Here is a 27,777-nt window from a genome sequence, read left to right as displayed (position 1 = left end):
AAATAAATAAATAAACTCTCTTAGTGACCGGGTCCCCTGGTCTCTTACCCTTTACCTCCTTTTCCTTTTCTACACCTCTAGCTGAGTCAGTAGCAGAGAGGTTGTCTGCCTCCCTTGGAAAAACACGTGCACACACTTCAAACACCTGGCTTCTGATTACTGCTAAAGGCCTTCCTTCCAATAGATGCTCTCTGGGTTCTGAAGGTTGGGAGGTGCTTTGCTTTGGGTTCAAACGTGAGTGGCTTTCACTGGAAAATCTTCAAGTACAGCACCTCCCAGAAGGCTTCGAATGCCAGGGCTTCCTGGCTCCATCCTTCACTCTGCGTAGCCATGTACAGAAACGTGCCCTTCCTGGGTAGGACCCAATGATCCCCACCAGCCATTTCTGCTGATTAAAACTCAGAGGCTCCATTACCTCTGAAGAAAGTGAAGCAGAATAAACAAAGCCCTGCCTGTGCTGTTCAGCAGCCTGCCCCTGGCTTTCAACTGGATCAAAGCAGGCTGCGGGGCGCACTCTCACACTTCTGAAGGGCCATTGCTCTCTTCCTGCAGCATAAAAGGGAGTGCTTAAAAAAGGGAGAAGAAAAGCATGTGAGAGCAGGTTTCCTCGGCCAGAATGGCCCAGCAGGTAACCGGCCAGCTTCCAGGAAGAGAGCAAACGGAGCAGCACCGGAGTCCACCCGTTCCCGACCAGTTCTTGGCCTGTTGTCCTTAGTTCTACAGTGGCTTTTGCCAAGCCCCAGTCTTCAAGGGTACAGAATTGCAGAAAGAGAGAAAAAATGCTTCAAAACGAGAGTGGAAGGAAACGGTCCCTATCTCCACCTCAGAGGGCAGCTGAACAGATGTATCCACACGTGAAACGCCCAGGGCTGAATGCTAAAGGTGTGCGCACCTTACACGCTTCAGTATTTGTATTCCACACCTTGATAATGTGTCTATAAACTTTTTAGTGCATTACAATTATAAATAATAGTGGGGTTTATTTTGACATAGTCCAAATGCATATAACACAGTTTTTTTTTCCATTCCAGTCCCTAGGCCTACCCCTTTTCCTCCCTCCTCCCTGTCCCCCCAAGTCCCTTCCTCTACTCTATATGGTCTTCCTTCTATTTCTTTCTTTGTTCCTTCCTTCCTTCCTTCCTTCCTTCCTTCCTTCCTTCCTTCCTTCCTTCCTTCCTTCCTTCCTTCCTTCCTTCCTTTCTTCTTTATCTTTGGTACTTGAATTGAACCCAGGGGTACTTTACCCCTGAGCCACATCCCCAGCCCTTTTTATATTTTATTTAGAGACAGGGCCTTGCTAAGTTGCTGAGGTTGACTTTGAACTCACAATCCTCCTGCCTCAGCCTTCCAAGTCCCTGGGATTACAGGCATGCACCTCCACTCCCAGTCCATCTACTTATTTTTAAATTGTTGCCTTATCATTATACATAAAATTAAAATACATTGTGCATTTTCAAGAGTGCACCTAGGATAATTTGGTTCATTTCATTCCCTCATTCTTCCCCTTTCCCTCTCCTTCTCCTTCCCCCTTGTTTATAAACTTTAAAAAAGATGAACCTCTCCAGGCAGAGCGATACTCATATTTTGACCATGAACTGTCTCATGAAAACCTTAGTAGGTTCTGAATAGCCTTAAAAGAAAATGCAGAACGGGCTTCCCTCCCTGCACCCCCAGCTTGCACCCAGAAGTGACCAGCCTTCTCATGAGGATTTCTCCAGGAGAAAAACTCAGGCAGTAGAAGAAGACATCCAGAGAGGAGAGAAGCCTAGCCCTGCTCCCTGAGGTCAGGTGGGATGAAAGGAGCCCCCACCCCAGCCAGGAGGGGGCACCCACCAACCACCACCCCAGGCAGAGAAATCAGCAGGAACTGTGATGTGGCCTCAGAGGCACCGGCCGCACCTACCGAGCTGCAGGGCACCCAGGTCATCATCCACCTTGTCGGACGCCAGCAGCTGATTTTTCCTGGAAAAACAGATAATGTCAATGTGCTGGAGAATGACAGTGAAATACAAACAGCAGAGAAGACTGGAAGGAACGCTGGATGGAGGTCCAGTGAAGGGCTCTTTCCAGAGTGTGCTTTGAGCTGGTGGCTTTCCCTTTCAGCACAGGCTCCAAGTGGATGACACCAAATGGCCCCCAAGGTGCCTGTCAATGACATGTTCTTGCAAAGAAGTACCCACACCTGTCAACACAGGACAGTAAACTACAATTTGACACCTGCCAAGTACTGAATGCCAACACTATGATACCACAGGAAAAGAAACACACATAAAAAGATTAAGATCTTGTAATCATTGCACAGAATTTTTTCATCAAATATCTATGAGCTTTTTGTCTGTTTTCTCTCTCCTAGTATCCTTGTAAGGCCACCAAGTGCCACGTGTAAAAGAACTCTGAAATGTACCCATGTGTTTAAAGGAACCTGTCCTGAATCTCTGTTACCTGAAAATTTTCCCTGTGATTCTGATTTGCAAATTCAAGGATACGCTTGAATTTTGCTTTCTTAACATGGTCCACCTGTATGATTGCTCCCTTGGATTAATTTTTCCTCTAGCAAGCATCCATCTACACTAAAGGAAAAGAATTTTTTAAAGGATCTATTAAAAATAACATTACATCACTCTCTGAAAACCCATTCACTATGTTTCAAAATGACAGCTCTTTTGAACGTGGCATTGAAATATCTCTTCCTCCAACATCCGTGCAGGGTCAGATATGATTGAAGTAACAATCTTGCCACAGTACACTCTATTGAACCGGTTTCCTCCTCAAGATGTATGAAGGGTGTGAATGGAAGACCACAGAGGACGTCCAGTCCTCAACCCTGAGCACATGTTGCTTTGGATTCCTGCTTTCTTGGGCTGGTTTTTACTCTGGCCACCTACCTCCAAGGCAGCTCCATCCTCCCTCCACTAGACCTCGCCACTCAGCTAAGCCATTTTCCTCCATTCCAAACCCCAAATCCCCTAAGGCCAACACCTCCAGGATCCTATGGGTGCTCCTAACAGGGAGTGGTAGAAAAATGAGCTGAGAGAGGGGTTAAGACATGGAGGGGTGGGGGTGTGGAAGGGGAGCCCACCACTCTCTGGGAAGAACTGAATTGCACATGACCGGAAGCTTCTGCACCCCACTTCTCCCAGTCCCACCTGCTCCCCAGCGAAAGCCTGGGGACCTGAGGCCCCTGCCTGTCCCTTCAGTCACCGTCTCATCTGGAGATTAAGGCAAGGCACCATCCCCTTGCTGAACCTCAGTGTCCCTGTCAAAAAAGTGAGCATGGTGGCAGCAGTACTCAATGACTGAATACAGGCAGGGAACATCCGGGGCAGCCTGCTCATGGACACCTGCGTCCACCAGCGTCTCCCCGGAACACACCGAAGCTCTCAGCCCCTTCATCTCTCACCTGGATTATTTTAATAACCTCCTTGCTGCTTTTCTGACCACTGGTGTGGCTCACCCCTCAGCTTTCCAGGGCTCCCCAGGTTCTCTTTCTCCAAAGCAAGTCTGATCGTGACATTGCTACCCGGCTGCAATTCTCCAAAGGCTCCCCATCATGGCCACTGTCACCGTTAACAACGATAATTATGTTTATTTAAAAAACCGTAATAAGAATGACCAGTCCCTTCTGTCTCCCTTCACTATTTTGGGCACTCTGCTAAGTGCTTTGCAAACCTCAAAATTCATCTGCTTCTCAGAACAGCTTTATGAAGCAGATATTTCAGAGTCTCAGAGAAGTTTAGTCATTTTCCCAGGATTACACAGCAAATAAATGGCAGCACAGGTATAAACTCAAACCATGACTCTTAAGAATGACAGTAACTACCACACATATAGCTTTGTTGTGAAACAAAACCTGGTCCATGGGGGTGTCCTCCAAGGCTCTCCATGACCTGGCCACCTCCCGCCTGGCCTCATCTCCCTATGGGCAACTGTACTCCACCTGTTTTTCTTCTGTGCAGAACACCTTCGCCCAGGCCCCTATACCTTCTCATAAGCTGCTCACTCCACGTAGAATGCCCTTGACCAGCTCATACTAATCCCCTAAAGCCCAGCTGGAATGTTCCCTCCTTCCTTCTCAACTCCAAAGCATGCCGTGATTCATTTCTTCACTCACTCTCCCCGCATGCGTGTGTGGTTAGCAGGCTGACCTCCCCACCCAGAGGAGACCTGGATGTGTACAACGAACAGACATAAACTGCACAGGACGTGATGCAGTAGGACTGGCCCCCAAGGACACACACGTCCTCATCCCCGTAGCCTGCAAATGTTGCCGGGCAAAAGCCATCTTGCAAATGGGATTGTGGAGGATCTTGTGATGGGGATGGATCTAGGTAGCCACAAGGGTCCTTAAAAGAAAAAAGGCAGAAGATGGGACACAGAAGAGGAAGAGACGGGGTGGTAACAGCAGAGACAGGAGAGCTGTGTTTTGCAGGTGGAGGAACTGGCCACAGGCAGAGGAGTACAGGTGGGTGGCAGAGGGTGAGAAGGCTCTGGAACAGCCAGCCCTGTCAGCCCTGCCACTTGACTTTCGCCCAGTGGAACCCACCTCAGACATCAACCCTCTGGAACTGTGAGATAATGAATGCTCGTGTAAAGCCACTGCATTTGGTAATCTGCAACAGCAGCGAGGAGCAAGTAAAACCCCTGGTAAGAACAGTCACCAAGAAGGAAGACAGGATTCTCTTGGCCTCCCAAGTCCAAGGGGTTCAGCATGTAGCCAATGCTCCACTAATGGGTGTTGAATGCCCAAGTGACTCTCAGAGAAGCTTGGTGACTTACACAAGTTCTCAAGACTCAAGTCACGACTGAGACAAGACTCAGGCTGAGACCACTGGCTTTGAATACTCCACTTTCCTCTCTCCTCTAATTTGCACGTCCTTCTCCTGCCTAGAAGCTTCCATGGGATAAAATGCAAGCTTCCCTAGTGTTTCCTGGGCTCCTGAGGGCAGGCCGGTGGCCCCAAGCCATGATGAACAGGGTGGGGATGATGTGCCCCTGGCTGAGGGAACAGCGGGGCCTCTCCCTGATCACAAGACTTCCACCCAGAGGGCCATCCATCAGCTGTGAGGGCAGCTTAGAAGCTTTGTGCCTGTTTCCCATAGACTGCCCCAGAGGAGCCTTCAAGTGACGTTCACCCATGGAGACTGCTTATTGTTCTTTTCATGTGTCCCTTTGTGGTGTAAGCTTTGAGTTTAGAAGGTCAGTTTAAAAGCATGTTCTTGCCTTTGAGTGAACACTATTATGAACAATGACAAAAAGAATCAAGGGGTTCAAAACACACTTTCAAAGTATAATTGTGCAGACGCCCAGAGATGTGTGTCAAAGTGTCCATCTAGAAAGTCCCCGGGGGCCAGGCAGCAGACACCCTGCTCTGAGATCTCTGCCTCCCACTCCAGCTCCCCTCCGTGCCCCACAGTGAGGCCAGGGCCAGGGCAGCGTGTTCAGGCCTACACAGGATCAGGACTCGATTCTGGAGTGACTGAGTCCTTGGCTGAATAAAAAGTGCCACTCAGAGACGTGGGTTCTTGTCCTTGCTCTCCCCTCTCTATGTGGCCTTGGGAAAGTCACTTACCCTCTGTGGGCTTTAGGCTCTTCATCTGTCCCACGGGCAAAGCCTGAGGTCTCTACTTACCATGGAACAGAGGGGTTCTGAAGGACTGGGAGCCCTAGTCATGGTCTTCGGGAAGGTATTTAGTGCCCTTGCCTCAGGACACCGTCAGCAGGGGTCCGCCAGCTCTTAACTCTTAACATGACACAGATGGCAGGAAGTGCCCTGTCCTCTACGTTTGACACTGGGCACATGGTTGGATTAATTACAGTTCACAAAAGAAAACCGACTCCTTAGAATAAAGGTATTGATCACTTACTGTCTATCATACTCAATTCAATACCAGAACCCAATGTCAATGGAGTTCGAATAGACTCCACTCGTGGGACCCAAGAATCCTGAATATAGGAAACGTGAATTTTTACCAATTCAGTGACACTGCCAGCGCACCTAACCAAAGCAATGTAAAATCAACAAATAAACGAATGTCCACTGAAAATGTGCTTAAAGTAAAAACCCTTAAACACACGAGAGAACGATGCAGACAGCACCTGGGGCTCTCAGGAACTCAGGAAGATGGAGCAAGTATCTAAGAGACACTGTAAGTTAGAGAGATGGGAGAAAATGTTTTAGAAGGGAATGGAAATTATAAGAAGGGACAACACTATGAAGAAAGAACAGGCAGCTGATGCAGTCATGCAATGATTAATTCATCAGCGTAGAATATGATGGTGATGTTGAAACATGTTGAATATTAAAAAGTTCACAAGGCTGCTACTGAAGGAGGGAGGAAGGGAGGTGAAAATGAAAGACAGAGGAGCGTGTAAGAGACAGAGAACAGAAACGTTCTTCTCTATAGAACACTGCCAACTACCAAATGTAGAAGGAATAATAAGATTGGAAAGGCCACCATTTTATACCAATCTAATCATTTATGGAACAAGATCATCAATGGATACCACGAGATAAAAGGTTTCTGAGGAGCAGGATATTTTTGACCTGAAAGTAACAAATGACTTACTAAGTGCAACGGGGAAATCATCTTTATGACAATGGAGAGATTGAGATACACCACCTTATGAGTGATCCTCTCGGTATCACCAAAAATTAAACAAACTGACATTAGGAGCTCCTGATGTGACATTATGGGAAGGACCCAGCACCACATATGCATTATCTCTGCCCAGAAAGTGCTTAAGGTTAAACCTAGGCAGGAAACAGACCTGCAAATCTGGAATGTGGGCATCCTTAAGACAACAAGTCTACTGTTTGTGAAAAACTAAAACTATTTGAGATTGAAATAGATCAGAGATGCGCATCAACTAAAACAATGGGTAAACCTTGAATGGATCCTAGATTGAAAAAAATAAGTCCAAGAACACTTCGGGGACCTTTTGGGCTATGTGTTAGATGATGCTCCTGAATCGTTGTGAAGTTTTTTGGGGTGTAATAATGGTACTGTGGTTGTATAGGAGAATATTCTCATCCACAGGAAACACATACTGAAATATTTGCAGGTGAAGGGGCTGGGGATATAGCTTAATTGGCATAGTGCTTGCCTCACATGCACGAAGGCCCTGGGTTCAATCCCCAGCACCCACCCCCCACCCCCCAAAAAGTGAAATATTTGCAGATGAAATGCTGTGATACCTAAATTTTGCTTCAAATGATTGTCAAAAATGTGTGTACATGTAAATACATAAACACTGAAGCCCAAAGTACAATGACAAGGAGTGACTGAAGAGAAGATAAAAAGGATGTTGGAAAGGAAAAGGTTGAAAACACAATTGCTAAGAGTTCTCCAGTCATGAATCCTCACAGAAACTTACTGAGCCTCAATGAGACATGTAAAAATGTCACACTGAAACTAGCAGAATACCAAAGAGAATGAGAAAATCTTAGCAAAAAGGTTGATTACCTACAAACGACTTACATAAGGGACCTCAATAGCAATGATAAAGGCTGCTAACAATGAAATCCACATCTTCAGAGCACTGAGAAAATGTGTCAACTGGAAATTCCTAGCTGACATATCATTAGAGGTAGGAATGGAGTGGAAAGAGACATTTTCGGGCAAAGACAAAAGGAGTTAACGATCTTAGACCTTCACTGAATGAACTACTACAGGGCTTATTTCAGGAAGAAGGAAACTAAACTCAGAAGGAAAATCCTACAACAGGAGCAATGGTGAGAAAAAAAAAAAAGAAAAAACTTGAGACACTTAAATAAACCTAAATGATAACAGATGATTAAAAACAACAGGAACAATTACAACAGCAACTGATCCTGATTGAAAATTTTAAGATAACTACTAAAAACCTAAAAACATAATGTATATTTTCCAGATTAGAAAAGAGGACAAAAAATACTTATCAGTTAATAGACAAGAAAGTGCTGCTGGAAAACAGTGTGGAAGTCCTTCAAAAAGTTTGCCATTACCAGAAGGAACTAAACAGACACTTCTCTCAAGAAACACAAATGTTCAGCAAATATGAAAAAATGCTCAACATCTCTAGCAATCAGGGAAATGCAAATCAAAACTACACTGTCAGAATGGCAGTCATCAAGAATACAAACAATAGCCGGGCACGTGGCACACACTTGTAATCCCAGCAGCACCAGGAGGCTGAGGCAGGAGGATCTCATGTTCAAAGCCAGCCTCAGAAAAGTGAGACACTAAGTAACTCAGTGAGGCCCTGCCTCTAAATAAAATACAAAATAGGGCTGGGGATGTGGCTCAGTGGTCAAGTGCCCCTGGGTTCAATCCCCAGTACCCTAAAAAAAAAAAAAATACAAACAATAATAGATGCTGGTGACGACATGGGAGGAAAGGTACACTCACATTGTTGGGAGAACTGCAAATTAGTGTAACCCTCTGGAAAGCAGTACGGAGATTCCTCAAAAAAACTAGGAATGAAACCACCATATGACCCAATTGTCCCACTCCTCAGTATACATCCAAAAGAACTAAAAGCAGCCAACTACAGCGATACAGTCACTTCAGTGTTTATAATAGCACAATTCATGATAGCGAAATTATGGAACCGGCCCAGCTGCCCATAAATGGATGAATGGATTAAGAAAATGTGGTAAATATACACAAAGGAGTTTTACTCAGTCATAAAGAAGAATGAAATAATGGCATTTGCTGGTAAATGGATGGAAGTGGAGAACATCATGTTAAGTGAAATAAGCCAGACTCAGAAAATCAAGGGCCAAATATTTTCTGTCATCTGTGGAAGCTAGAGCAAAATAAAGTAAAAAGCAGGGAGAGGAGGAGATTGAATATCATAAAGATATAAGAAAGATCAGTGGAGTAAAGGAAGGAGATCAAGAGGAAGAGGAGGGACTGGAAAGGGAAGGAAATGCAGAAGAAATTTAACAAAATCACTTGGTGTGCATATACAAATGTGCCACAGTGAATTCCACCTTTATGTATGTATATCAAGCACTAATCAAAAATTAATAAATAGGCACATGCCTGTAATCCCAGCAGCTCTGGAGACTGAGGCAGGAGGATCACAAGTTAAAAAACAGCCTCATCCTGGCAAGGTGCTAAGAAACTCATTGAGACACTGTCTCTAAATAAAATATAAAATGGAGCTGGGGATATGGCTCGGTGGCTGAGTGCCCCTGAGTTCAATCCCTGGGAGACCACCCCCCCGAAAAATGAACCCAACTGTTATGTATAACTATAATGCTCTAATAAAAAAAATCTTCCTAAAAAAGTTCACCATTACCATCTGACTCTGCAGTTGCACTACTAGGTGTCTAGCTCCAAAGGATTGAAAATCGGGACTCATAAATACACACACATAGATGTTCACAGCAGCATGATTTGTGATAGACAAAAGATGGAACAACCCAAGTGTCCGTCAATACACGAGTGGATGAACAAAATGTCATATATCAATACAGTGGAATATTGTTCTGCTACAAAAGGGAATGAAATAATCAATATTTGCTACAATGTGAATGAACTTCAAACACATTATGCTAAGGGAAAGAAGCCAGACACACAAGGTCACATATTATATTATACAATTCCATTTATGTGAAGCATCACAGACTGCTGGCTGCCAGGAGCTGAGGTCGGGAGGAGGGATGGACTGGCCAGTGGAGAAGGTAAAAATGCCTCAGAACTAGACAGAGGTAGCTGTTACACAGCAGGAAGAAGGCACTAAAGGCCACGCACGTGTTCCTTTTAAAAATGGCCAATTCAAAAGAGAAAAAAGGAGGAAGGAAATGAAGAAAAAGTATGTCAAAATGAAAGTATAAAATGTAACAGGACAAATAAATTCAAGTATATAAGTCATTAAAAAACAAATGAACTTTTTATTGGATATTCACTTTGACATAATTGTAAAAGCACGGGATGTAATTTGCTCTAATTCAGTCCCCAGTACTTCCCCTCTCCCTCTCCTCCCCCTCCCTCATTCCTTTCTCTCTACTGATCTTTCTGATATTTACTTACAGCTTTTTTTCTAATTGTGTCTTGTGGATGTATAGGATGGTGAGATTCGCTGTGGCGTAATCATACATGTACACAGGGAAGTTAGGTCAGATTCATTCCACTATTCTCCTTTATCCCGTTCCTCCCCACTCCCCCCACTCCCTTCCTCTACTCCACTAATCTTTCTTCTATTTTGATGAAATTCCCACACACAGACTTTTTTTTTCCTCTCTTTCTTTCTTTATTTCTTTACTTTGGACTAGCTTCTGCATATCAGAAAGAACATTTGACCTTTGCCTTTCAGATTCTGGCTTATTTCACTTAGTATGATGTTCTCCAGTTCCATCCATCTACTAGCAAATGTCATTATTTCATTCTTCTTTATGACTGAGTATTGTTCCATTGTGTATATGTACCCCATTTTCTTTATCCATTCTTCTGTACCTAGGCTGGGTACCTAGCTGGCTCCCTAGCTTGGCTCCTGTGAATTGTGCTGCTATAAACATCAATTAATCTTGCAGTTAAAAGACTGAGATGCTCAAATGGGATATTTGCTTCTAATTAGTTACGTGCTATTTTCAAGAGATCCATGACACAAAAGCATAGCAGCAAAGCCTGGGGAAGAAATACACCACCACTTAAAAGCAAATGTACTGGTATACACCAGTCACTTAAAAGCAAATGTAGCTGAATGTTAAATTATTTAGGTTTAAAAATTCAGATTAAAATATTTTGGAATTAAAACGTTATTGATAAATCTAGTGATTACAGAATAACAAAAGGAAAAATTCAATAGGAAAATTGAGCCACCATGAACCTCCATGCTACAAACAGCAGAATCTTAAAATATAATCAAAAAGTAGATAGAATGAAAATGTTCAATCTGTGAGATGATAGGAAATTTTAGCATTTCTCAGCAACTAATAGATCAAGTAGAAAAAGACATGAATAAGAATAAAGATGATGCTTTAATGTCTATTTTAAGGTTAGCTTTCTCCCTGTGCATTATTGTACAGGGTAACACATTTTGGAAGAAGGTCAATAAAAATGCCTAAAAGTTAAAAAAAAAAAAAAAAAAAGACTATTTGAACATTAAGATAATAAGCTTGATCCAATACAACCGACTGTGAAATAATACATATTCTTGACAAGAGCACATAGCATACTTATGAAAGGTGGTCATACAGCAGTCCACAAATTGTATCTGAAAAAATTTTAAACTGCATGTTTGATTGCAAAGAAACTTTTAAGAACTTGGCAATAAAGACAGAGATCCTCTACACTGCCCCCAAAAGAACCTATGGATCAGTAAATGTTAAGAAATAAATAGTAGAAACTGGAAAACATTTCCAAATGGTCAGCATTAAAAACCCAACTTATAAAATCTTGTGGTAAGCAGTTGAGGTGGTACATGGGAACACACAGCACAGAGGTGTCTGTTCTTGTGGAGAGCAAAGAAGACTGAGGAGCCAGGCTTCCCACTCCAAAGTACAGGAGGAGAATCAAAAGAACAGAAAGGAAGGAAAAATAAACGAGATAAAAAGTTAATCTAATAATAAACAGATTCAACAATCCTCAGAACTTGTTGTTTGAAGAGACTAATAAAGAACAAAGCTTTGACGAAACTGATTACAAGAAAAGGAGAGTATAGTTAACGCTGTGAAGAGTACAAAAGAATAAAACCAAACATTAAAAGCAGAATGTCTTTAGCAAAAAGAGAAGAGTAGGAAAGAGATCAAAATGATACACTTGAAAATCAACAGATTGGATTGTTTTCTAGAAAGATCACACAATCAATTCAAGAACAAACAGAAAATCTGAAACAGTCTGTACTCATTTTCAAAAATCATTGCTGGACCTGGTGGCACCCACCTGTGGTTCCAGCTACCCAGGAGGAGGCTGCAGCCGGGGCATCACCTGAGCCTATGACTTTGAGACCAGCCTGGGCAACACGATGAGAGCTTGTCTCAAAAAAAATTCAAATGAAACAAAACAAAAAATCTACACTTGTTTAAAAAAGTCATTAATTTAAAATTCACCCCCATTTCCCACCCCAACACATGCAACATACACACAAATAGTCTTATTGATGTGTTTCACCAAGGAGAGGCCAGTCTTCCCCATTTGCATTCTGCATGTAGTACAGGAGGACCTGGAGCCCAGCAGCACAGGGGAGGCAAGGTTCAGCTTCTTTGCACATTAGTTTTCTGATGGTCGTGAGAACCAAATGAATTAATATATCAAGTACACACTGAGAATAGTACTCGACTCACGGTAATTGCTACCCATCTATTGAGAAGATTCTAGTACAACCTCAATCTCCAAAACCTAACATTTGTACACCTGAGTACAAAATAAGAAATAAAACCATAGACAATTGCACCGACCATGAGTCTGGAGAAAATCATGACCGAGGAGCAGAGCAAGAATATTTTAACAAAGAGCTGAGCAGGGGCAGTTTCATAGTGGAGCTCTTGCCTGGCATGTGAGTCCCTGAGTCTGATCACCAGTACCATAAAATAAACAAACAAAAAAAAAAAAAAAAAAAAAAGTAGAAAATCTAATCATATAATTGACACCAACAGTTTGGAGATTTAAAAATGCGAAATAATCTCCAAAGATGCAGAAAGTAAATATCTAATACATACTTCTTTTAAAAAAAAAAAAGTTAGCAAGCTCAAGGGAGGGGAAGGCTTTTTCTTACTTGAGATAGCTACATAGATAGATAGATAGATAGATAGATAGATAGATAGATAGATAGATAGATAGGAACACAGATATAGATATATTCGAATGTATATATTCAAACCCTACAGAATATTTTCTACAAAACCAAGACACTACAAGCACCCCCGCTAGAGGAGGTAACAAGATAAGCATGCCAGTACCCAGGGTGCTCCGTGCTATGCAGGGGACACCCTTGAGGCAGTGCAAAATGACAAGTAAACCTGACAGCCGGAGTCCAGAATCCAGCTTTTTCAACAGAGAATCAGACAAACAAGCCAGGGACCAGTGTATGCCAGAGAAGATTGATATCAACCGGCATTTGACTAATTGAGTCCCCCCTTCCCTTGAGTGGGTGGGCCATCTTTGAGAGGCTGTAAGGACCATAATATCTAGTGATCCTTGGCCCTTCAGACTCACCCCGTCTCTACCCTGAGCACTGCGGAGGTGTCCTCTGGGGCAGCTGCGTGGTGCTGTTTCCCCTGCGTTCCCAGCAGGGACTCTGCACAGTCCCTTGCATTTAAGCAGCCCTCAGGAATGCTGGGGAGCAGTAAGCCTTTCTGAGTAGCATCTCTGAAGGCAAGCTGATGGAAAGGGCTTTTTTAAAACATCTAAGTTCTCCACAGAAGAAAAGTTTTGTTGTTGTTGTTGTTGTTGTTGTTTTGCATTTCACTTTCCTGTTCCCCCATTTCTCTTTGGATTGCTGTGGAGCCCCAGCCAAGCTCCTCAAGGGTAAGAAAAGGGACAGAGCTGTGGTTAGATTTGAGGGCACTGGGAGGTCGCCTGACATGACCTTTGGTGTTAGCAATGAGGAAACCATGTCCTGGGGAGAGGAAGGGAGTCCCCAGTGTCTTCACCACTGGGTGGTCAGTCTGGCAGATGGGAGGTGTTCAGGCTACTGGAGGGGCTTCTTCCACCTCCCTCAGCTTCAATCCACAGGCATTTTTTAAATTGAGCCATGAAGAATGTGAGACCTCATTTGGGGTGAGACCACAGAGCAGTCACTGTACTAACCATCACAATGTCTAGGGACTTTTAACAGAGCTCAGTTTGATACCCTGCATTGCCAGTTCTCCAACTGTTGACCTTCAACATATAAAAGGAATCTTTTTTTTTTTTAATTCTCTCTCTTTCTTTGCTCTTTAGGATGTGGAAAACCTGACTATAATTGCCTGGTCTGATATTTCCTGTGAGAAAACTCACTGCTTGGAATACTGTGAAAACAATCTGCCTTAACAATTCAACCCAAATAAATTATCTTCCTGAAACTACTGAAAATCCCTAATTGGGAATTGGGCTGCATACCCAAGTCTCTCATCTGGGTCCATGATGACGAAGGTTGACAAAGATAGAGATCTCCGGGTGAGGACAGATTGGGGGGCAGGGACCACTGATGGCCCTGCATCCTCCTGGAAAAGCCATCGGCCCAGGCCGTCAAGCTAAAGAGAACACAGGCTGTACTCAGCCTCCTGCACCATTGTTCTTCAGGAGTGATGATTTCTCAGCATAACTCTCTTTCCGTATGTGTCCCTCCTGACAGGCCTTGGCACACACCCTCAACAAGAAGTATGCAGAGCCAGAGCAAGATCCGAAACCATGTCCAACATTTCTCCTTCCTGTGTATCCATTCCATGAGTCAGGCAGGCTTCTGGAACATTCCAGGAACAGAGAAGAAATTTACCCTAGTCTCCAATTCAGAAGGTTCCTCCGAGGGCACAGAGTTTGCAAAACAAAACTGTACTAGGTATGACCTTCCCTCATATTATTCTCCCATTCTTCCATTTGGCTCAAGGTTCAGCATACAACTGGTATTTAATGAATGCTCCCTCTGGAAGCCAAGGAGTACGCAGAGCACACCTGAGATGCAGCACATCAGCTGGAAGGTTGGAAAGCCAATCCAGATTGTTGACTCTAAGCCAACAGCCCTGGACCTGGTGGGGATAGGGCAGTGGGCAGAGCTTTCCCCAAGGCCCTCTGGGCAGGAGGCAAAGCCAGACAGAGGATCTCAAGCTACAGACCCTCAGCTCAATTAATTTTCATGCATCCCAGTTTGGATGTTAGAATACTGGTTGCATTTTCTTTAAGACCCAAAATGCATTAGGACAGGTCGTTTGCTCTTCCCTGAAGCAGATGCACTCCAGTAGGACTTTGTGGTCCTCCCAGCCCATATCTCTCTCTGGGGCTGAAGTTTCCTGGGTGTGGCTGAGCTCAGCTCTACAAGGTGACTGGTGCCAGAGGAAGGAGTTGCTCAACAGACAGTAAGCACATTCAGCAAGGTGGTGTCACACCGAGGGAAAATATCTTCTTGAAGGAAAAGTGGTCATCTATGGAGTACGTCCCGAGGACGGGCCAAGTTCTCGGAGGAACCACCATTCTTCAGCTCAGTCAGGCAGTTCACCAAGCCAGGGGGGCGAGCCCTCAGTTCCCTTCATCTTGTCTCACTGCCCCTCTGCCCATTACCATGGGCTGCCAGGCTCAGCCGTGAGATGTTGGATGAGCCCGAGGACCAGAGCCATGATGGAGATGTGACCCCATGCCACGCAGGTCCCAGGTGCAAGCAGGACCCAGAATGCACACCCAGCCAGCAGGACCACTGTAGCTGCCTCTGACTGGGGCTCCTGGGAAGCCTGGCCTCCCTCCCCTATGAAATAAGGAATGGGGATGTCTGTACCAGGGACAAAGGTCCCCAGCCCTGCCTTCCTGAGGTTCACATAAGTGCCTGAAATGGAAAGGATCGCCTCTACAAACTTGGCCCTGTCCCAAGGAGTCAAAAGTCATCCTTGAAGTTATGAAAGGGAAGATTCTGACAGGGTGCCCCAAAGGCAGTAGGTGAGAGTTGCCGCCAGTCACCATGTGGACTGGAAAGCTGCATGGAGACATTTGCTTGGCTACCAGGAGAAACCACATTGGGGCACTGGTTCTGCCCTTTACTGTCCTGATGAAGGCCAACCAAGATATCCAGGGAAGAAAGCCACACCAAGAACAGAGGCCAACTTTCTCCTAGTCCCATCCAACATTCAACCCATCTAGATTCTGTTAAACAGGCCAAAGGGGAACATAAAACAAGTTTCAAGGATGAAGTTTTTCATTTCCAACTCACAAAACATTCCTCTACATCAGCACTCATTGAAAAGCAGGGCACGGCCACTTCGAAGCAGCACCGTCTGTGTCCCACGGCGTGCGGAAAGAGTGGAGCGCTGGCCCCTTTGCTCTGAGAAAGGTCAAGATGCACGCACTAACACACTTATTTTTTGAAGCTCATGACCTTCTCCAAGTGGCCTTGGTCAACTGTGCACCTTCTCTGGGCTTCAACTTCCCTTTCTGTGACATTCTGGGGGTTCTAAATATACTACAGTTTTGCCCTTACAATAGTAATTGTTTATGGGGAAAACACCTTCTGCATTCTCAAGTGCTTGCAAAGCACATTTCTAAATTTAATTCTCACAAGCGTCCTGTGTGGGAAGCAGCACAGGGATGTGCTAGCCCTGTTCTTACAGATGAAGACACTGAGGCTGCTGGTCATGATGGCATGATGAAAATTTTTAAAAAATTAAAATTAAAAAACGCCGAGAAATGGTTCACGAAGCTTAATTGTTTCACTTTTTTATGAACGTTGGCGCTTTATTTCAAGATTGTGTCTATTCCAACTTCTTAAAATTTTATGAAATTGTTTTAATGTCTTTACTTTGCCAGCAAATAATAACCTGAATTATATCTGATGTAGCATGAAAATAATGGGGCTTAAGCTTCAAGGACCCTCCTTTCCAAGACAACGGGGAAAAGTGTTCACATAGTCTCAAATTTTTGGAAAATTTGCAAAAATGAGATACTTCTATATTCTTTCTCTTAAAGAGGCCACCCTGATTGCATAAGTTTCAGGCCTATAATGTCTGAATATGCCTCTGAACCTGACCTTACTCCTCTGGCAATTTTTAAATTAACTTATTTTACTGACCCATGAATCCCCAGAACCCAGGACCCATTGCACCAAGTGGATGACCCAAGGTCTCCTCAGACATGGAAACCTTGGGATTCTCTGTCCTGCCCTAGTTTGGACAGAAAAAGGACACTCCAAGGCTGGCTCCTAAGGCTACTCTTCCTTCCACCCCACACTGCCCATCACAGAAAAGGAATCTCCAGGAAATTTTGACCTACTCTCAGAACACAGAAGACTGACTGTTTTCTGGGCATTTCTTAGAAGCAAGAGAGAGAAACGCATTGCTTTGCAAACTTTGAGCATTACACCACTCACACATTAAACCCAAGAGCCGTGGAATTTCCATGAGTAAGCCGGGGCCAGCTTGGGAGGAGCACACCCTGGGCTAAAATTAGATGTGTCCCACAGCCAGCGAGGCTAGTCCTGTGCCTCTCCTGGCAGCCATTTTCACTTGAAATGGGATATGAGGGTTCTTGGGTCCTAGACTGGGAGTCCCTTCCTTCCTGTCTCATCTGGGGTTAACAGCCTCTTGCCCATTTGAGGATTCCCTGCTGCTCAACACAGATAGCTCATGAATGGAAGCCCAGTGGGTGGAAGCATCACCAAAGAGCTGGGACACAGCTGGGAACACAGTCATTCAAGGGGGAAATTGGTGCTGAAACTCCATCAGCCCTAAAGCAGGGGAACACAGGACCCACCTAAGGAAGATATCAGATTGTGGATATTCAACATTTTAGCACAGGGCAGGTTTCCCTCCCAGATCCCTAAGAGGTAACAGTGTTTCACATGAGTTCCTAAGAGTGGGGAGAACAAACCTAAGCAATACAACCCCTTCTTTCCTTAACAGTCAAACTTCCAAAAAACCAGAATAAAGCCCTCTAGCAAGGCTCTGCTGTCCCTGATTCCCAAGGATCAGTCTCTAAGTGACAGAGCTGAGGTTGGGAGCAAGTTACAAACTCCTCAGGAGTCCTTGCTTCTCCAAACTGCACTTCCTGCCTGTGTCCCCCTTCCCAGTGGGGCCGTGTGCAGGGACCTGTAGACTGCAGACCTTTCTGGATCATGTGGGTGAGAAGCGGCCCCAGCAATGCGGCCAACAGGAAGAGCTTTGACCAAAGGTATCTGGAGCTCTTTCCAGAACAAATATAAAACCATCTGAGGAAGCTAGCAACACATTGGGCAGTCTCCTGTTGGAAATGTCACGTTGAACCTCATGATGTGGGTATAATCAAAGGATCAGAGTTTGGAGAAAACATCTAGAGGGTCGGGAAAGGATTCCAGTCCTGATGGGGTGGATGAGGTATGCTGGATCTGCAGAGGGAGGGTGGGAATCAACCTCCCAGTTGTGTCACCCACCAGGCAACACAGAAAAAGGAGGCTGCTTTCTGTGCATCTGGAAAATACATGCACGCTGCCGATTCTCTGACAGTCGCTGGCTCCTTGGAGGTCACGGATGCTCCTGTGTAACCAAGGAAGGAGCTACCATAACCGCACTCGTCTGCTGCATCTGGGTGTTCCCGAGGCTTTCTGGAGCCAGCCTGCGTTTTGTTCCATCACCTCACCCAGATTCCAGCACCTCATGACATACACTTTGACCTTGTTACATTTCTTCACCATCTTCACCCAGAGATAAGAGAGAGATTCCAGGAACGATTCATTACCTCTATCTGCTCCATGTGTTTTCTGTTTTTGCCTTATTTTGAAAACTGTGAAACCACAAGGAAAACTCAAGCAGCAATACAACACATACCAGTGCAGCCCTCATTTAAAATGATAGTTGATAACTGCCTTGTTCGTTCTCTCTCAACACACACACACACACACACACACACACACACACACACCTGGTTTTCCGGGTTTGGTGTTTTGTTCTGCTGAACCGTTTGAAAGCAAATTGCAACATCATGACACACCACTCCTGAATCCCTCAGCCCGCCTCCCCAAACAACGTGGATGTTCTCCTGCATAATTTATGTGGGCTTTATTTGTATGACAACACTTTTCAAAACCAGAATCCTTGTCTAAGCTCTCCCAGATCCCTGCATCGGGGGCATGTGCCCTTTTGGAGTTATTTTCTTCAAAAAGAAGAATAATAAATCAGTTGTAATGTCTTTATTAAATATTAAATTGGCCAGATCTGCTTTTGTCTTGTATCTACAGTGGATACTTTGGACTTCTCTTTTCTTCTTCTGATACACTCCTGGGGAGCACTGACTTTTAAGGATCTCCGCTCATCCAGCTCCAGGCTAGAAAGCAACTTGAGGTTTGTTGGGGAGCTTGGTGGGGGACCAGGGGAGGCTCTGGGTTGTAGAAGTCTGTGGAGTGGATGGATCTTCTTGGCAGCTCCAGGACTGGCTCCTAGGCACCTCTCAAGATGCCCTTGTAAGTTCATTTGCCCTCCAAACAGCAGCTTCTGGAATGTGAACAGAGTGTCACTGTTCTGTGAGGAGGTGGACCTGAAAAAATGAAGTGACTCTGAGCCCTGGCACACAGCCTCCAGGCCTCCGATGGGGGCAGAGTACGGGATCTGCTTTCCAACCCTGATGTTTTCAGGGCCCTCTGTGGTCTTTTCTTCCCATTCCAAAGAATCTGTATTCAGAGGAGAGAGGCTCAATCAAGTGACTCAGGGGCCACAGGGAGCCACATTGTCACTTATAGGACTCATCTCGAAGACTCTCCATTTGGCCTGCCCCTTCACAGAAACCAACAAAGCCCTGGACCGAAGGCAGAAGTAGTGAGACCAGATCGAGGACCACACCTTAGTGTCCCAGGTAGGGGCGGCTCACCGTGCCAGCCCACTGTGCAGGCCTGGCCTTGGGAAGAGAGCCACAGGGACCAGGAACTCACGGTGTCACTTCCCTTGCCCACAGCCCTCACAGTGAATCTGAACATTTATTTCTCTTTGACTGAGTCTTCCGTGATCTGCCAACTTGCTTCTTCCCTCACAAACTCCCATCTGTTCAGGTATCCATTCTTCTCCTTTTTAAAAAATTTTTTATTTGTTTTAATTAGTTGTACATGGAAGTAGAATGCATATATACAGTTTGATAGATCATACATTAAATGGAATGTAATTTCTCATTTTTCTGATTATACATATTGCAGGATCATATCAGTCATGCAGTCATAATGTCCATAATGTCCATGTAATAATGTCTGTTCCACTCTACTATCATTCCTACCCCCAAGCCCCCTTCCCTCCTTTTCACAAAGGTGTTTTGATTAACCAAGTAGCAGGTGGCAGAGGGGCTAGTATCTATTAAAGTAACTATTGTGAGCCAAATGCTTAATATATATCAGATTAGATTTATCTCTGTCCCTCACTTCCCTGCCCCACTTCCCACCCAGATCCTCGTGCATGCTCGGCACGCTACACATCCAGCTACCACCCCACTCTCTAGATGAAGAAACAAATCTGCAAAGAGGTTTAGAAACAAATCACCCAAGATCACCCACATGGCAGAATTAGGATTCAAACCCAAACCTTCCATTCTAAATCCGAGGCCCTCTCAACTTCACCATGCCAAGAATTACTAAACATCTTAAAGATGGTGAACTGAGTTTCGAAGTCTAGCAATACAATAAGATGCAATGTATCCCAAAGAGCAGTTCCCAACAACTTGACTTAACAAAGCTTTGTTTAATTGAACTGAAGTTCAAGTAACTCAAAAATTCTGCTGAGCAGAATTGATTCTTTCACTGAAGAATTGCAAGGCACTCTGGGAACTCATCATGCCCCAGGCCCATCACTACAGACGGGTGGCAGATAATGGATCCAGTATTGTTGGCACTGCCTGCTCATAGGCTCCGCCCCAGCACACACCCAGCCTCCCCAGAGGGTCTGCAGATGGCAGAGCTGTGTGCTCTGCTGCTGGCGCCCTGCCCTTAGCTGGCAAACATCTCACCCAACCTGAGCGAAGGGCCTTATTCCTTAATTCTCTTCCCCCTTAAGCTGCTGCAGGTCCCTATGTTTCCCTTCACCTTCAAGCTCTTCAGAAGGGCTCCCAATTCTGGGTGTCCTCGTCCCTCCTGCTCCTCAGCACACAACAGTCAACCTCCTGTTCCCAGGACTCTATTCAAAGTGCTCTTTCCAAAGCCACCGAGGATCCCCTAACCCACACCCGTCACCCAACCCAGTGACCTTCCTAACCTCTCCTGAGGGTCCAAAGCTGCCAGATTCCTGCCTCCTGGAGACCATCTCTCCCCTCAACTCAGCTGAGCTGGATTCTACTCCCCAGTCCTCTTCCTACTCTGCCCACTACTGTTCCTTATCCCACATCAAGCACATGGGTCTCCCTCTGCAGGACTTTAGCCATAGCGTCTTGATCATCCACTCTTGGCAATGTCTGCCCCTCAAGTACTTCATCTATTAGCACAAGCCAGCACCTCCCTAAGGTGCTTCTCTCTCAGCATCTCAGCTGAGGTTCCCCGGGACCTGTGGAAACAAAAGCTCCCCTGAAAGTGCCCAGAGACAAGCTCCTTATCTTCTTCCTGATCCAACCAGGGTCTCCCCTTTCCGGTCCCCCATCCCTGCTGTGTGCCCAGCCCTTGTTCTCTAAGCCCACAACCTTCCTTGCACCCCATACACATCCTGTGGCTTCTCCTGAGATCCCTGCCTCCTCAGTCCTCTGGAAGTAAGGTCAGAACCCGCCTGCCTTCTAGGCTGGGGCCCTGCTGCCAGTCATCAGTCCCCAGATTAATATTGCTGAAGCAGGGCTCTATCAGGTAAAAAAACAACCACAGCATAACCCAAAATGCAGAGACCTTTCTATTTCTGTTAACTACAATAGAAAACTTGGCTCCTAAGACCCCTGTCCAGGTTGCCAGTCCCTTCTCCTCCTGGTCCTTAAACACACATTCACACACACACACACACACACACACACACACACACACACTCCAAGTCCTTGCTCAGCTTCCCAGGAGGCCTTCATCTCCAGGCAGGGCCTGAAGATGGAGGTAAAGGAGGCTTCTCCAGCCAGGCTGCCTGTATGAACCCTCTTATTGGACATTCTGTGCCTCAGTTTCTCCTCCAATAGATCCAACAACTAAATAAGATACTACAGCTAAAGCTCTTTTAACAGGGCCTATAATGTAGTGAGTACTCAATACAACCAAGGACTTAACTATCCCTGAAGCAATCCAGACTCTCTGCACGGTGCTCTGCCATGTCCCCGTCACTTGCCTCCCCCCACACACACGCCAATCCTGTGGCAGGCATTGGTATAGATGTCTCAGGCTCTTACGGGCTCCCCAACACCATTTGAACAAGCAAGAGGCACTCTATAAATGCTTTGTTGAGTTGAACAAAATTAAATACCATGTATTTAGACTGAGATCAAAAACTGTTTACTCTGTCAGGAAGAAGCCCCACTCCCGAGGGCCCATGGCTACAAAGCTGGCCTCAACAGGAAATGAAAGAAATCCCATGGCTTTGGTGACTTCTTGTGGAATGAGCAGAGAAAACAAAGCAGAATTTTCTGGAATGAGGCATGCACACAGAATCTAGCTATGCAGGAAGTGGCCCTGGCAGGCCATCTTTGTGATTTGAAGAACTTTGCCCAAAGTGCCCCTGACAGAACTGAGCTTCAAAGGCCATCTTTCCAAGGTGGGGCCTTGAAAGTGAGTCACTGCAGAATTCCATCCCATGAACACCATTTGGGGAAACCAGCGAGGAATCACGAGGAAGGTGTCAACTCCTGCAAGATGGAATAAGATTCTATAGGGGAAAGAGCTCGGCTCCCTTTGCCCAGGGCATGCAGTCCATCTGTTATGATCAGGATAGGAACCAGGATGTCTATCTCTTTCCTAAATCCCAACGCCCTTTTCCAATCCTTGGAGGGAGTTATGGGTTAAGCTGCTTTCTCCATGTCCTACCATAACTGCTCATCATTCAAAACTGCCTGCAAAGATAGCAGAACCCAATGCAGGCCCTCAACAAGAGGACCGAGGGAGAACAAAACAGCTGCCTCAGTCTTCAGGGAAGAGACCCTTGGGACATCGGCCAAATTTTCTCCCCCCAAATCTCAGGCTTGGAGGAAGTGGAGAGCCATGAGTATGTGCCAGACCCAGCAAGATTTTTCACTGGTCCCCAGTTGGCATATTCAAATACCACTCAGCCTTTGAGGCTCAGTTCAGCCTGCCTCATCCAGGAAACCATCTCCTCTAAGACCCTGTAGCACCTCAAGTAGCACTATCTATCTGGCCCTGGGACAGATACTGCCGCCATTTTTAGGTGACCATTCCTATTTGCTAAGTCACGAATCCTGCTCTTCTGTAAGCTCCTTGAGTGAGGGAAAGACCTCATACTTCACTCCCAACCCAATTCCCAGCAAAGCCAGTAATTCATCTCCACCATTATTTTTTGGAACAATTCTGAGCCACATTGAAGGAGGTAGGGTCACTGACCACTCAATCCCACACTCAGGGGCTGACAGTCCACCGGGAGGAACAAAATAGCCTTGTCAACTCTCTCCAGTATGGCATGTGTGGAGAAGTAAGAGAATGGGAGATGTCTAAGCACAGGAACAGGGAAGTGATCAGGAAAAGTTTCCTGAAGAAAGGAACATTCCAGATGACTTAAATGTGGAGCATCACAGTTTGGTGTGTGGGTGGGTTGGTTGGTTGGCTGATTGGTTGGTTGAATGGATAGATGGCAGTTTGGTTAGTTGGGTTAGTTTGTTAAATGAATGTATAAACAAGAAAGTGGATGAGTAAATTAAGAAATGCTAACAAGCAGACCAAGGGTAAAGTTTGAACTGCTCCAATTCTAGTAAAGAGAGCACCAGTTTAAGTTTTATGATACTGTCCCAGATAGATCACCACAGTTAACCCTTCCACTCTCCTTGCTGAGGTGTATTCTCTCATTTGTTCATTAGTTGTTACTGCCAGGTTCAGGGCTATCGCTGGGGAAAGAAAGAAGGACCTACTCCAGACTTCAGGATATTCATGGAAGCAAAGATGAGTTATTGAGTGTTGCTTATGATATTGAGGAACAATAGAGAAGAAGCAGCCAGACTCTGTTGGCTAAGGTTGGATGAAGGCAAGATAAGCAAGGACCCTGGGCTGCAGAATTGCAGAATTTCAGGGGTTACTCCCCCTCAGGTACCCCCACCCCTAGCTGTAGCCAAGAACCTTGGGGGACAGCCTCTTTAAATTTGCATCCTAGATACCTCGCTTGCTCACCCTCATCCTGGTCCTACTGACCTCTGTCTGGGACTCCTTTTGGGAGTTCCAGTAGCCAGGGCCCATGTGAAGCTATCTGGTAGACCAGCAGAAAGTCATCTTAAAGTGAGAAAAAAGGCACCCAGAAAAAAGCTCTATAATACCATTCCTCTTCTCCCCCACTCATCTCCACGCCTCAACAGCTTCCTTCCATCTGACAGCAGCTACTTCCCTTGCATGGGACATCTTCCTGCCCTGCACAACAGGACCAAGAACCAAGGGTGGGCAGATCTGGCAAGGACCCAGGTATGGTCAGAGGATGATCCTGAAGCTGCCAAGCTGATGTCTACAAATGGACAAGATGAGATCACTGACCCTTCCAAGGAAATGTGTGGATGCTTCTCTGCATGTACTTTCTTGATCTCAAAGGAAATCTGAGTCATAGGAAATCCATTTTCCCTAGAATATGCATCAGGCTAAAGATTTGATAGCCCTGGAACTGAAGGTACATGGGAGCTATCACGACCACACAGGGGTAGGGACCATCCCTCCCTTTCTGGAGGGCTGAGAGTGGCCTGTGATATGCAGGCAGTCAATTCTCTTGTTTAATCTCCCGTGCCTACTACAGAGAGGCAGGCATCTGGAGAAGAGGAATGAAGCTCTGCTGTGGATTGAGACACTTCCATAGGATAAAATGTGGCTGAAAAGAGGGAAGATGAATGGGTGGAGCCCCAGGCAAGGGTGGTATAGGGCACAGAAGAGAGGTCCCCAGAACAGGCTTGGAAGGTGAGGCTGCGCCCAGGCAGCCACCTGTTCCCATGGGATGGCCAGCAGGCAGGAGAGCAACAGGTATTGTGCGTATCTCAAGAGGCAACCAATTTTGAACCTCCATAGTCTGACATAAAGTCCAAATAATGCACAGAGACAAATTAAAATGGAAATTCTACCCATTACTTCTCCCATGGGGTACAGATGTTGTCAGACTCGAGATGCTCAGTAAAGGGAGCAGTCAATAAACCGCAAATGCCACATCCTCCACTAAGCCTCTCCAGCTGGCATACTCATTCCCCCTCCAAGATGCAGGCAGGCATGTGAGCTTGTGGCCCCTGCTTCTGATGGGGGGCGTCCTGGGAGGGACTGGAGACCCAGGCAGGTTTGGGTTCACTCAGCCCCCACCTACTCTATGCTTATGAAACCAGGCCTCCTGAGCGCTACTGAATGAAATCACACAAGGGCAATCAGACTGTTCCAAGAATCCTGATGACAGATGAGGATCTGCTGCCACCTACTGTCCTGTCTCCTGCAAAAAATCTGCCAGGTACCTCAATGTCGGGGGGGACTAAATCCCTGGAATTGACGATTGGTCTGGACAAAGGCAGAGGCACTGAAGCTTTGGAGCCAGGGCTGTTTCAAGCCTGCAGAGACCCCCAGCAGAACCAGTAACTCAGTCTACCTCTGGGTCTGGGTCTGTGACCTAAACTGTCAGCAATTCATTGTCCAGTGTTACTGGTTCACAAGGAAGTCTTTTGCATCTAATACGAACTGTCCAAACCCAGGCCCTCCTGCCCTGTCAACAGTACCCCCTGGTCTTCCACTTCTCTGTGAAGGCCACTGTGCTAGTCAGCTGTTTATTGTTCTGACCAAAATATCTGACAAGAAAAACTTGGAGGAGGAAAAGTTTATTTTGGCTCACAGTTTCAGAGGTTCTGCCCAAGGTTGGCTGACTCCACTACTCTGGGCATAAGACGAGGCAGAACATCATGGTGGAAGGACCCCATGGAGGACAACTGCTCAGCTAATGGTGGTCAGGAAGCAGGGAGGGAGGGGAAGGGGAGAGGGCCACAGGAAATGTCCCAGTGACCCACCTACTTCAGCCACACCTCACCTGCCTACAGTTACTCCCCACTTAGTCCATTCAAACCAGGAAGGACCAGTTAGGTTACAACTCTTGAGTCTAATCATTTTACCTCTTAGTCCTCCTGCATTAACAAGAGCCTTTGGGGACACCTCATATCCAAACCATAACAGCTCAATTTAGCACTCAATTCCACAGGGCTTCACTGTGGGTCCTGGGCTTCTGGAGGCAGGGCACTGGCTTATCCTTCAACATCCCCAGGGCCTGGCAGGGCTGAGACACCAAGAGGGGCTCAAGAGATGCCTCCTGCCTGATTGACACAATGGGACATGACCCAGACACAAAGCCTGTGATGGGGAAAACACACCACTCTTGCAAACAGGGCTGCAGGTGTCATGACAGGAGAAGCTGGCAATTCACTTAAAAATGGCCTTTATCCCAATCTCCTCCTCTGAAGTCTGTACTTCATCTGTCCCTCGACTTCCTTCACCAATACATCTCATGCACTACAAGTGACATCCGCCAGCAGGCTTTGCAGCTTGTTTATTGTTCTTATAACACCTGGGGACTGGTGAGCATAGAAGAAACTATGAAAACAGAAGTGGAAGCCACCAATGTCCTGTCAAGACACCCTGGACATGGTGCACCCAGATGCTGTTGGTGTCAACTGCCAAGGGCTCAGAGCTGCACCCTTTTCCAGAGAATTACCCTTCCCCCAAATCACCTAGGAGGTTGCACACTGCCTTCCCCTGCCTCCCCCCCCACCAGGTTAGGCAGTACAAAGTCAATGATTGACACAGGGGGACAGAAAAATCAACCCCTTGCTTTAAAGTGGGAGTGACTCTGGCACAATTCATACTCCATTCACATTGTCCCATGGGACTAGGTTGAGTCCCCACATCCCTGTTGAGCTCCTTCCCCGGCCCTGTTCCACTTTCCTCCATCCCTCCCAGAAGAGGACATGCCTCTGAAGGTACTCCCAGGACACTGATTTCCAAACCTGGCACATATTCCATCACCTGGAGGGCTTGTAAAACCTTGTGTAAAACATAGGTTTCTGATTTTGACCCCCAAAGTTCTTGCTTGGTTATTCAGACAAGGCATGCCTTTAAAGTTTCCAGGACAGGTAGATACTCCAGGGCCAGGACTGACCACAGTCTGAGAGGTACTGTTCTTGGGGACCTGACCAAAGGCAGAAATTATCCAACGAGTGACAGGCAAAGGGGTCAGAGATGGCAGAACATAACCTTGCACTAATCAGCCGCCTCCTAGCTCAAAGCCCTGCAGCCAGGAGCACAGGTCACCAGGCCTCTGGCAATAGACCGCATGCTTTAGGCTGGGGAGATTCCAGGCTGCTGAGTCCTTTACTATGCACCTATGGGAGCTCAGAGGCATCTGCAATCTGGGAGGGACTCTAAAGTTACCAGGCCTGGTGCATATGCTCATCTTGCACATGAAATGATGAAACCAGGATGCTTGGGATACAGAAGTTTAGCCTAGGCATGCCCAAGTTCATATGTAGAAAGTAGAGTCAGAGTGAACAAGATGAAGGAGCCCTTAGAGAGCCATGTACCCAATGTTTCATGTACAGACAAAAGCCCAGAGGCAGAGCTCCTATTAAGGTGGAATTCAACCTACAAGCAGGAAAAATAAGTCTGTGACTTCAGAGCAAGGCATGGATGTCTTTCCTTGTCATCAAAGAAGAACCATGAGCAATCCTACTACCTGGAGCCATAGTAACAGTCCATGTATGAAGGACAGTCCCTTACCAGCTTCAGGAAGACCCCAAGGCCAGAAAGGAACCAGCCTGAATCAACAGCAGCAGCAGTGTCTGGATCAAGAACCATGGGACAGCTCCCTGCTCACTGGTCTCAACAACAGAAGTCAGTCAACAAACACCACTGGACCAATAGCAAGCAGCGTGGTGGACCAGAGGGTGGGTTGTGGCCCATGACCATGGCCTAAGCCTGTTTCTCCTTTCTGGGGCAAAGCAACCTCCTTCCTGTAGCTATTGCTTCCTATTTAACACAGCACATCTAATCCATGGACAGATCCCAGGGTAGATGGGTAGATATAAAAGCTCTATCCTAAACCAGGTGCAG

At 46.0% G+C, this 27,777-nt stretch overlaps 1 protein-coding gene across 1 annotated transcript in view; it reads right to left on the bottom strand.

The window, feature by feature from the left end:
* MINDY4 (MINDY lysine 48 deubiquitinase 4) overlaps positions 1–27,777 on the bottom strand; it is a 112,191-nt gene that overhangs the window by 55,465 nt on the left and 28,949 nt on the right. The window contains exon 6 of the mRNA XM_079152351.1: positions 1,904–1,962. Within this exon, the coding sequence (XP_079008477.1) occupies positions 1,904–1,962 (59 nt within the window). The remainder of the gene's footprint in view (positions 1–1,903; positions 1,963–27,777) is intronic.

The sequence above is a fragment of the Sciurus vulgaris genome, assembly GCF_902686455.1.
Source record: "Sciurus vulgaris genome assembly, chromosome: 8".
Lineage (NCBI taxonomy): Eukaryota > Metazoa > Chordata > Mammalia > Rodentia > Sciuridae > Sciurus > Sciurus vulgaris.
The sequence above is the reverse complement of the archived record's forward strand: the minus strand, read 5'-3'. Positions and strand labels throughout refer to the sequence as shown.